The sequence below is a fragment of the Montipora capricornis genome, chromosome 10 (assembly GCF_036669925.1).
Source record: "Montipora capricornis isolate CH-2021 chromosome 10, ASM3666992v2, whole genome shotgun sequence".
NCBI classification, from domain to species: domain Eukaryota; kingdom Metazoa; phylum Cnidaria; class Anthozoa; order Scleractinia; family Acroporidae; genus Montipora; species Montipora capricornis.
In genome coordinates this window covers 4,492,906-4,505,052 of record NC_090892.1, presented here as the reverse complement: position 1 = coordinate 4,505,052, position 12,147 = coordinate 4,492,906, and the positions used below count along the sequence as shown (strand labels likewise).

At 41.0% G+C, this 12,147-nt stretch overlaps 1 protein-coding gene across 1 annotated transcript in view; it reads right to left on the bottom strand.

Annotated features, from left to right (window-relative positions):
* Positions 1–338: 338 nt before the first annotated feature.
* LOC138019018 (TPR repeat-containing protein DDB_G0287407-like) overlaps positions 339–12,147 on the bottom strand; it is a 33,171-nt gene continuing 21,362 nt past the window's right edge. Inside the window, exons 16-25 of the mRNA XM_068865684.1 lie at positions 11,448–11,724; positions 9,912–10,017; positions 9,023–9,151; positions 7,556–7,671; positions 6,084–6,216; positions 4,887–5,003; positions 4,163–4,297; positions 2,618–2,707; positions 1,688–1,846; positions 339–999 (exon numbers count right to left, since the gene is read on the bottom strand). Coding sequence (XP_068721785.1) covers positions 889–999; positions 1,688–1,846; positions 2,618–2,707; positions 4,163–4,297; positions 4,887–5,003; positions 6,084–6,216; positions 7,556–7,671; positions 9,023–9,151; positions 9,912–10,017; positions 11,448–11,724 — 1,373 coding nt within the window. The 3' untranslated portion in view covers positions 339–888. The remainder of the gene's footprint in view (positions 1,000–1,687; positions 1,847–2,617; positions 2,708–4,162; positions 4,298–4,886; positions 5,004–6,083; positions 6,217–7,555; positions 7,672–9,022; positions 9,152–9,911; positions 10,018–11,447; positions 11,725–12,147) is intronic.

The following is a 12,147-nucleotide window of genomic DNA, read 5'->3' as shown; positions in this document are numbered from 1 at the left end:
TTTTTCGCCAGTGAAAACACATCCAAAAATGTTGCGCCAGCGCACGCGCACTACATGCCACGTATCCACACAAATACATGGGAACAAGAAATCAACATGGCGTCGGAGATGGTAAACGTCCCAGAGTCCTTTGTATTCTCATCTAAAGACCCAACATAATGTGACTTGTTGCGAGCGTTTGCACACATCGGCTAACATCGCGAAACAAGAGACAATATTGTTGGGCCCAACAATGTTGCGTGTTGTTGCGAGCGTTTGCACGGGCCTTACTTATTAATGGACGTTTTGTAAAAAAAACTGACTGTACGGAAAATCAATATTCAAATGTTGATAACATGTAAATTCGTCAAAGTATTCCATGCAGGTTTAATTGAACTGAGTTGCCACCAGCATGCGAACAAATTTAAACCTTGATAAGTTTCTTGCAATCTATATTACAATTTCATTGCACCGTAGTCAGCTAAGGGTAGCCAGTGAAGGATTAGTTTGTGTTCGTTTTTTGGAATGATTCGTGAGAAGAGAGGGCAGTGCGAAGGCTGGCCGAGGGCCGAGGAAAAAAAGAGATGACAAAGAGGGGGGGGCATCCACTCCGCTTCTTTTTGACTTTGGTCCAGCCCTTGTTCGGCTGCAGCACTGAGTGAATCGATCCAAAAACACAAAAAAAGGCTTGCTATGCAAATTACAATAAGCGCCACAAGTGTTGAGACACTTTCCCTTTCAAGGAATCTCGCACAAATCCGTTGTTCGGTTCGTTGTGATAAGTGAGCGCAACAGATGGTAAAATGTTTACCCGACCATTTTGTCTCCAAATAGTTTTATCGCGACAAAATTATTCTTTGAAGAATATTTACTATCTACCAATGAAATTGTTTTTTGAAAAAAGCTGGCTCAAGCCGTACCAGCGGCCTGCCGTTCTCTCTGTTCCCGGATGCGCACGTACGTAGCTTCATTCAATGTATCGCGGGCGCGCACTGTTTTGGGATGCGAAGGACCGAGCACCTAGAAAGCAAAAAAAAAAAAAAAAACAAAACAAAAAGAACATTTCATCGGAAACTTAACACCAAATTATAACCAACGTAAGTATTTCTTAAATTTCCTTGTGTTGATCCTTATGTCCTCTTTTAGCAAGCAGAGATGCGGCAAAGTGGTGAGCGCATTCGCCTCCTACAACACTAATGTGCCGCGGGTTCGATTCACATGTCACACGTGGGTTGACTTTGTTTGTTTGTTCTTTACTCTTCTCTGAGGGCTGTTTCTTAGGGTATTCCGGGTTTTCGCTCTCCTCCGATACACTTGACAGGTAAAGTTCATTAACTATTCTGGATTATGTATCAAAAAGTATCCGTTCGCTTTATCCGTTCGCTTTGATTACCCTGACGACGGACCTTTCGCGAGTAGACGTTCCGAGTCGACTATGAGATCACTAGTTCTGACGCTCTTAAAAAGTACTCACAAATAATAACCCTTTAAAAGCCAAGAGAACAACATAGTATAACGAGAATACTGATATGGCATTGTTCCTAGCATAAATCTGTCATTTTCCCTTCCATCCTATCCAATAGAGATGAAGATAAAAAAAAACAGGCAGCCATACTCCACTTTCTTGTTTTTCGTTATTGAATTCGTGGTATGACGTTTTCGCCACACCTCATCTCTTAAAATAATATGATCGAAAATCATTTCTCACCTCAAGACAAGTTTCATGCCACTTGACAAAGTAATCGTAGGCTTTTTGTAGATCTCTGTTATCTTCGTAGAGAATTCCAATGTTTAAATAAAGCCTCAACATTAACATGTGCTTCTCACCATACGTCTTCAAGCACAGTTCAAATGACCTATTCAGCATCTAATCAAACACAACAGAGAGAAACATGGCGTGGAATGTATACTGAACCATTCTTGAAAGGTTGTTTCTCGATGGTGGCATGGGAATACTCGTAAAAAAACCCGAGCGCTCTTTGCTTTGAAACATTCTTAACTACTGCGCTATAGAAGACTCGTGGGAGCCCTGCTCACAAGCCCATGACTTGGAGCGAACAACTCCCATTCTAAGCCTATGTCACGGCATGTTCACAGACCGATCTATTTTTTAGACTACCTTTTCCGCAGTTCTGATTCAGTGACGCAATGACGTCAAGTTAGTTTCTTCTGATTGGTCATCGGGCTCCTCATTCGCGGGAAATTCAATTAAAAAATATATCGGTCTGTGAAAACTGCTGTTGTTGGCTCGTTGTCACGGGTCCTAAAGCACTGCTACGGAAAAATTCTCCTCCACAAAAGTAATAACCTCCACCACACCAAATAAATCTGAATCAGTGGCTTGAAGGTAAAGTAGACGAGGCAATTGGCAAATCGAGACTTTCTGTTCACGACAGAAGACTCGTTCCATGATGCTAATGTAACAAAGCACCAAATTTCGCTTTTCTCTTCGGCTTTAAAAAAAGGAAAGAAAAGGTCATGCACCCAGCCTTTGTAAGTTTGTGCTGTTTTAACGACGGGACTTTCGCCCCGCTGTTTCAGAGAACAAAAAGAAACGCAGCGTGGTTAATCCACATTTTTATCACCAGCCCATCCTAACATACAAAGACTAAGCACATAAAACGGTAATGTGCCAAACCTCTTCTTTCTCTTTGAAGAACCTCCTTGCACGGGGATTTATAAAGGACTTGGTCATGATCGCCTCTGCCATATGGCCCATGTCACCGTGCTGTAACAAATAACAAATACATACAAAGAATAAGGCTTCAGCTGTGAGTTTACCTCAAACTGAACAAAACGCAAACGAAAAAGACCAAAAAAATAATCCAAACCGGGACTGAAAACCACTACAAAACCGACACAAAAACTGCACGAAACTGGGACCCAAAACTTTACGAAAGCAAGACCTTGTTCCTTTAAAGGGGCTGGGTCACGCAATTTTAGGCAATTTCAGCACTGATCGAATGGTCATAGAATTAACTAAAATATCAAAATAACTGTTCAAAACTATAGAAGAACTCTAACAAAACACAGGGAAGCCAAGAAGGGACATGGATGGACAAAACTGGAGAGGATTGAAATGGATTGAATTTGGGTAAATTTGAAAAACGTCGGCCCACCTTTTTTCAAATTTATATCAGTCTAGATGAAAAGGTCATTTACAAAGCTGGAAAATCATTTTCAGTTGTTATGTGGCCATGACTTTGCAAATGAAAGACTCTTGCTCTGACAATTCGACGTTTAGAGCTCATCATTAACAAAATTAAACACCGTTACATAAAATCGCGTGACCTAGCCCCTTTAAGACCCGAGGGACCCCTATTGACGTCGAGTAAAATCGCCTTTTCGTTAGACAGAGTAAAATCTATAAGTGGCCACTGGGAGTTAAAGGGTTAAATAATAAGAAAGAAAGAAAGAAAGAAAAAAAAGCAGAAAACCCGGCTTCATCAGTACCCATTGTTCAAAAACCGAAAAACTGCCACCTCTATTTAAAAGAGGTATAAAATACAACCTCTAATTTATTGGAATGACACAAGGCGCAACTTTAATGCGTTTATGAGTAACGTGACATGCACAAGCGCAGAGGGATAAAATTCTGGCACCCTTGCGTCGATTGTAAATTTGGCGTTTCGTGCAAACTGAGATGATTTTAACACGGCATGCACTGGCTCAAAGAACAAACAAGGAATATGAGATCTTGCTTGAATGGACGAAAAAAGCAAAGTGAGTTTGGAAAAGGGCGACTTTCACAAGCCGAAATGATAGAATAGAAGTGACCACGACAACCTTGCTGAGGAACTCAGACTCTGAGTTTCACGAGGCAGTTCACAAGTAAGCTTCTTATGGCTAAAATTATGCTTCCGTCGTACGTATAAATCTACTGAGCTTCTTCTTTGTTGCATATTTAGTTGTTTATAGTTTTCCGACCGAATTAATCCTAAGAATCCAAGTGACAAGAACGACCGCGTCCTGACCCAAATCTGAGACCACAAACCTACACGAAAACACGCTACACGAAGTGAGAATTCGTAGAAATTAGACGAGGAGAGAGAAGGGGGCATTTACAAAATCTGATGTACCTGTTGAACATGGTAGTGGTAGAGCCTTTACGAAGTACGAAAGACTGGAGATATGCTGTAAACGAAAATTAAATGGCAAGGTTCGACATGGCTACTGTGCTCACCCGCATGAAGATGTCTATAGCCTCGTCAATGTATCTAAAACAATCTTTTCTCGTCTGTTCGGCATACTCAGGCTCCAAATCTGCCACAATGCTAAGATGGTGCGCAATGAGTATGTCAATCATTGCTGTTTTATGCTGCAACAAAGTTACAATAAGACGTCAGTTGTAGCTTGATTTACAATGAATTCTTCGATGATTTGACCATTCAATGCAAATTCCTTGATCACGCCCGACGTCTCGGAGACCACGTTGGTGGAAAGGACAATGGCGAAAAAGTCTTTTGGGAATTTGACTTTACTATATTGTTATGCCGCAAAATTCTTTATTCGCACCAACATGGCCGCCTTATCACGTGAGTGCAATCAAAGAATTTGAAAGGGTTCCCGCACATTGGTGTTAATTATCAGTAGCCTGCTTGCAGTTCGTGTATTCGCGGTGCGGCAAATCTTGCTGCGATATTGGTCGAGAAAGTGAAAGATTTGGGAGACGGGACGAAACCAGGGAAGACACGACCCCAGGAAAGGGGGTGTTTGTCAACTCCTCTAGCTTATCCCATTCCGTTCGCTATGTCACTCGTCTCAGATCTTCCTCTTACTCGACCGACATGGCGACTAGCTTTTCGCGCTTGCAAACACAAACTATCGGCTGCAAATGGAAAGGATGAAAACGTGCTGGTCCCCACGGCCTCGCTTATTTCCTTCGTTATTAGCAAGTACCAAAATACCTCGTGCTCCTCGCCACTTAGCCGTTTGCGAAAACTAAGCGACTTTTTACAAAACTCCACGATTTCTTTATCCTGCTCCAACTGATCCATCGTCACAAAATTGTAATTCTTTACAATCTGAAAGGAAATTGATCGCACGTTGATAAATTAAAAATGATTGTAAGTAAATAGATCCTTTTACTTAGTTAACATTAATGTAAATAGTTTTAATTTTACAGAGATTTCTTAACAACAGTTGTAAATAGTAATTTCTTTATTTTAATACATTTCTCAGCAATATTTGTAAATAGTATACAATACTTCTGTTTTCACGGCTCTCAGGAAGACCTTTGTATCTAAAATGAATTTGATACCGTGGTTACATCATCACAGATACGATGATGATGATAATGATCACACGTCGTCAGCCCTGAATGCCAACAAAGCTACGCCTTTAACGTACTAAATGGAGTTGAAGAAGGGGAATAACTAGTGTGAACCTCGATTTCCAGTGACAAAGGAGATTGTGTAATTTCTTTAGCCGTTCACCCCTTAACCGACTGCTGAGAAACACGGTTAAATTGCCAGTGTAACTCTTAGGAAGAAAACGTTAAAAAATGTATGGGACAGCTTTTGAGAGGATCTGAAAATGTTGTTAACTCTTACACCCCTCAGCCGGACCCCGTTTACAAGTAAAAGCGCCTGGCCTTAATCCTCCCCGGCTAAACGTTGTAACAGAAGAACACGTCCCAAAATTGTTATAAGAACGCTTCTAACAATGTTGGATAAGCATATAACATTTTTGGAAACACGTCACTTTAGTCATAATTTCCACCTCAGCCATTTTGGGTTGCTCATGGTTTTCTGATTGGAGACTGGACCCCTAACTATTAACTGTGATTGGTCTTTGTGATACAACATTGTTGAAAGGGCGGCTACATGCTTCAATATGTGTTGGATGTTGGAGAAAATGTTTGATCGAAATCAAAATATTCTTCCGACACAAAATGTCGAACAAACGTCATCAAACATGCATGCTACACGTTGAAACATTGTTGATCCAACAAATGTTTTATAACAATTTTTGAGCGTGTAGCCGGGCCTTTAGACAGAGTAAAATCTAGAAATGTCATTCTCAGGAGGAAAACGGTTAAGGAATGTTAATCACAAGTAAAAGACCTTAATTGCAAGGGACACCAGAAAAGGTTTCAGGGTTACCTCACTCTTGGTCTTGGACATGAGGTTATAGATGTCGGCCAGTTTATGAGTTCTGGCACCCAGGCTTTCTTCTTCTAACTTCAATAAATCATTCAGCATCTCATGAGCGTCATTATACTGCCCGGCTTGGATTCTGAAAACGAATTAGTGACCCGTTATACAAGAGAGTTACACAGCGAGATTGCGTTAACGCCAGGAATCGGCAAAGGGTAGGCGGCTGTTCGTCATTTCCTTATACTAACGTGTCTTTCTCTTTTGATACGTAGCTCGAAACCTGTAGATAGCAGGCGAGAAATGAGCTAAAATCATAAAACAAGATCGTAAATTTCAGCCTTAAGTTTAGCGTTTGCTGTGAACGCGCAGCTAGATTCCTCAACTCACTCATTGCCTTCTGGACGAGCTTAGCAAAAGCTCTTTGTGCTGTGCGTTGTATGTCATCATCAGCTCTCTTGAAAAGGGGGGGCGGGGGGGGGGGGTGGGTACTGTCGCAAGATTCTAGGTTGATCTTAACAGGCTCACTTGATTGATGATCATAAAAAATCACCACAGACAAGTTAAGGACTTATAATACAACTGATGTTGTCTTGCTTTGCCCCGGAAGGCAAACACGAAGATGAACTGACGCTTCGCAATTTCAAGATAAACAGCCCTAACTCGTGAGAAATAGCTAACGGTTTCTCTCGTTTCCATTGATAGGTAAAATTTGAATAGATAAACTATTCTTCCCAGCTCTGCAGCAGTAGTTAGCGCATCAGTAAATGAAACGATCCACTTCCGTCTTCAAAGCATCAAGTCCCTTCCAGTGACGGAGTAAACGATTACAAAAAGGCATAAGAAATTTTCCCGCCAATTTAAGTCTTGTTTTTATTTGTGCCACTATCATGCAGTGTGCCGTGATGGCGACACAATAGGGAGCTTAAGCACGCGCGTTTTTGAGAAGCGTTTGGCGAGGCCTTAAGAGTACAGACAACGCTGAATCACTTTCGATTTGTTAAATTTTAATCGCTTCGTGACTATTTCAACCTTTTCAATATGACAAGGGTGTGATATTTCCTCAAAAATGACACTGGTCGGAACGGCACTTCATTTATCCTCAAGTGCTGGCGTTCTTCATAACACCTCAAATTTGGCTATTTCACGTTGTTGTTTTGCTGACGACGGCAACGAAATGGACAAAAGTGAAAAACGCACTTGCAGGGCGTGCAAAGCTATTGTTTTCGCTCACTAAATACGCAAATTTGTGACGTTCTTGTTGCCGTCGCCGTTGCCGTTGCTTAACGCTCCCGAATGCCAAAGGGAATAACTTTGGCCAATTACAACAGACTCAAACAACCAACTGAGCCAATCACAGCGCAAAGCAATAAAGTGCAGCCGGCGCCAAGCGCGGGAAAACGTGAGCGAGCCAATCTCAATTGGTTTTGCCTTCGCCTTTGATTGGCTGAGAATGTGACACGAGATTATTCTTTACTTACAGGAACATGACAACCATCTCAGTTTTCTTCGCAAGGTCTTCAAGCGGAGTATTCGAGTCACGCAATACTTGTAACGATTCCTTGTACAATGCTGAAGCGGTGGCGTATCCTCCAGCCTGTCACGCAATACAAAAAATTGGCAACAGTGAAACAAGGGAAGGACCTGTTCAGTGAATTATCACATTCAAAAGAGGACTCTAAATTTTCTCCATGAAATGTTTAACTTTAGATCTTCGAAAATTCAATGCTTTCCGGTCCAATAATATGCAAACGAGAGATGCAGTCGTTAATCCAGTCATAAGCATAAATTTAAAAAACCTAAAGTACTGCTAGGAATCAAACCCATAACTCTCCCGTCAGAGATGTTCCACCCACGAAGAAAGCGATGGAGTGCAAGCGATAAATGCTGCGCATTTTCATCCTCTGGCTGCTAAATAATCTTGACCATGACCACAATACCCCGTTCTGGGCAAGCGTACTTCAAAAAACATTTCGAACTCCACATCGAATACGCATGCCCAATGGAAAGGCATCATCGTCGTTAACGTACTCGGACTCCAATTTGAAGTTTGGAAAAGATGCAAAAATCAAGCCAAGCGAGGTTGTGAGTAGTATACCGACGGGAAATTCCTTTTTCAATCACATCTGCTAATGATTCGTCTTCTTAAGTCTTCTGGGATAAGGATCGTGCGTGGTCTCACAAGCCATGATCAGAAAATTCTAAGAGACGGCGAAGAACCGACGCACTATTCGCAAAGAGTAAGGCGCGAAGTTTCGGGCGATATGGTCTGTCCTATGAAGGAAATGTGGCTGGCTCGGGAGGGTTATCCCAAAAATGCTTCTCGTTTATAATCCCCCGAAAGTCCAGGGAAGTTCGCCGCGTGCGGGAAATTCACACCCAAGTTTACAGATATCACGCGGCTCTTCCAAGCAGCTAAATTCATTGGAACGATACAGGAAGCAGCTCTATTGTGCTCAGATCAAGGGCCCATTGTTCTGTTCGACCGTCAGTTGGTTGAACATCGGGATTTCGTGCGGGAGATCACAGGTTCAAAACCCCGGTCGAACAATATAATACAATTTATTCATTCTCCAACAAAGGGTTTTTCAGAATTAACTTACAAAAGGGAAAGATAAAATATAGACCGAATGCATAAATGGCGGCCAAAAAAATATTGTTTTGTTTATGTGCTAATTAGCCTCATTAGCCTCGTTTGCATGGACAAAATACCAAGAAAGGTTGCTTGAGAGCGAGGCTAGTGAGTCTCATTAGCACATAAACAAAAGAATACATTTTTGGCCGCCATTTATGCATTCGGTCAATACCTAGTTACGAGTGTATCCCACTCGTCCCAGATCTTCCGACTTTCACCCGTCCAATATGGCGACCGAAATACATATTACCGCCTGGAAGCAGGCTACCATTACCATAATAGCTTTGTTCTACCGACCCAAATCCCTTCATACCTTTTGCCATGACCTTAGCAGATCAATACTGAAGTCTTCTGAGAACAGCCGTTCAAACACTTCCCACTCCAACAAGCACCTTGTCAGTCTGTTATTGTCTAACAGCTGCTCAAGGTGGTAGGGAAGTTCCTGCCGCACAAAAAATATTCCAAATAATAATAAATTATATATGCAGATACAAAGACTGCATGCCTTTTAAAGCGAGCCTTTACCGCACAAAAAAGACCACTTTAAGGACGGTGCCTACTAATTAAAGGTATTTTTGCACGGTTTATGAATATACGGGAAAGCACTTATCCAAATCCAAAAAGAAAATAAGGGCCGGGGTAACCACGCATTTTTCAAAGATAAGTAATCAACAATATTTGTATAAAGACTTAAAATACAAAGGAATATATGGTATTCTTTTCCAAATCGAAGCTCGATTATCTCTGTAAGAATGCATGGTTACCCCCATGCAATTAATTCCCTTTTTGGATACCAAGAACACTTACTAAGTTCTACTTTCTCCGCATAGTTTTGAATCTCGCAAAAATATCCCTTTATTAGTAAGCACCATCCATAGGAAACCAGAGTATCTCGAGATGCGCAGGACGTACGCGCAATAGCAACAGAAGGCACCGTCTTTACAAATACATTTACAATCAAATTTGAACGAAACAAGTTCAAAGAAACGTTTGCATCTAAAACAAAATTAGGTTTTACGATCTCTTATTTTCATTGTTAAATTTCTTGGGCCCTGCCATCTTAAATAATTGTGACGTGTCATGGTTGTCCCACTGTTCTGGTTTAAAGAGCCGTTTTATAATATCAAGGGAGCCACGCAACCAAGTGAAAAACTAACAGATAACAAAAACCTAAATGAGTGAAATTTGATAAGTAACGTTACCTCAGATTTGCGATCATAATCTTCACTTCCTTCAAAAAATTCAGCATGTTGTCCATGCCAGAACGTGTATTGATGCTTAACGTATCCTTCCGACCCGGAAAAATACCTTGAGACAAAACAAACAATACATTGAAAACCTGTTGCCATAAAATGAACAGAAAAAAAACTTTCATCATCAGGTTATATTTGATAGTTTTATTGTGTATGGCACTGGCCATTTATTATTAGTGTTAACTCTTATTAGTATCACCCAACTAGTGGACTAATGCAAATCCTGTAATTTTATTTCGTTACGCTACTAGAGGACTATTAGTAAAAGTCCTCGAGTAGCGATCGAGCTTGACGCTTTCTTCGTTTTATTCCCAAATATATATTTCTTCAACTTGCATTTGCTAACTTTATTATTGCCTTTTCTGTCCGACTAGTTGGGTGATACTAAAACAATTAGACCCTTCGCCCTCAAGGGCAACGGGCCAATAGCCCATTACATACATACATACATACCTACATACATACCTACATACCTACCTACCTACATACCTACATACCTACAATAATTGATATATAAATAAGAATAAATAAGCAATTAATTAATACAAATCTAAATTATGTGTCTTCCTAAATAGATGAAATCTAAGGGTGCGTTCGATTGACCGTATTCCGGAATAGGAATACATAGAAATCGTTCGTTCTTACAGGATTCACATTAAAATTGTCAAATATCTGCTAAAACGATATTTTAAACATATTTTTATTATCCTTCCTGCTTCGAAACCGCGCCAAACATATCGTTTTAATCATCTCTCCAAGTATTCCTATTCCGGAATAGGGTCAATCGAACGCGCCCTAAGTTAAAAGTAATTGTTTGGTCAGTTTCGATTTAAAGGCCTTTACAGAATTTACATTTTTAAGATCATTACTTAGGTTATTCCATAGTTTGGCTCCACGGTATGAAAAAGAACGCTGACCGGTGGCCAATCTGCATCTTAAAATCTTCAAATGGTTGCTCTGTCCTGTATTTCTAATATTAGTTTGAGAGCGAAATGTAAATTTTTCTGCCAGATAATCAGGGACGAGATTGTGAATCATTTAAAAATCATTATTGCATCATTTAGATAGAGTCTATCGCAGACGGTTTCGCCTCGTGATGGGCTATTGACCCGTAGCCCGCAAGAGCTACCGGTCCAATTGTTAATTAGTCTTAGAACTAGTAGTCTTAGTTTTTGGTCTTTAGACACACCCTCCAAGGAAATCAGCCTACTGTTGTTGGGGCTATCGTGTTTATTTGGATCTAAATAAAGTATTACCTACCATCGGGGTATCGGCAATAATTTGCTATTTGAGCGATTTTCAGTTGCGCGCAGAAAAGTAATTTCACGATTTCACTTGGGGCAAAGATCATGGCCTTTGAATTCTGCCGCCACTTTGGTAACCAAGCAGAATGTATTTGCTTTACGACTGGCTAATTTGTTTCTACGTCGGTTGTGATTGGCCAAAGTAATAACTTAAATTTTACATCACTAAAGTGTCGCTCACTTTCTTCTGACAGCTTTACTGATAGATCTGTGATAGAAGTCCAAGCGTCCCTCGCCCAAGTCTCCGCACGGTCGCAAAAGCGGCTTCAGAGCGCGGTACACCAAGGCCCATTTGGCTGCTGGGAGAAACTTTTTCTCTTTTCGTTTCCCTTTTGTTCCACTGGCCGCTGTGGGTTTCTTATCTCCACCTTCTCCTTCTTTTTCGTCGTCTTCTTTCTGTATATATGTCTCGTCGACTTGCTTTGCAAGCTTGTCAATCACTGAAAAGCCTTCGGGCGCTTAAGGATGAAAAAGTCATTTTACAAGTGGAAATGTATATACATGCATCATGTAACAAAATAAAAGGAAAAATCAAAGACAAAACATTGGTTGTCAGTAACTCTGAGTTTCGAGCTCACACGGTCGTCAGACGGCTTTAAAAAACGCCGTCTGACGATCGCGTTAAGCCCGCCGCACACTAGAGCTATCAGCTTAGCAAAGTTAAACTCGTGACAGTATGACTGTTGACGTAAGCAAGTTCCCCTAGCGTGCGGTGGAGTTTTACGCGCTTATGTTCACGCGTGCAATCGGTACCGCAAATTTCCATTTCGTAAACGGTCCTTGCCATTTGGACGACACTTCGAACAATTTTCGTTGTTAAGTTTGTCGCTTGCAGATGAGGAAAAAATGCTTAATCTACGACTAGATTAGCAGCGTATGTC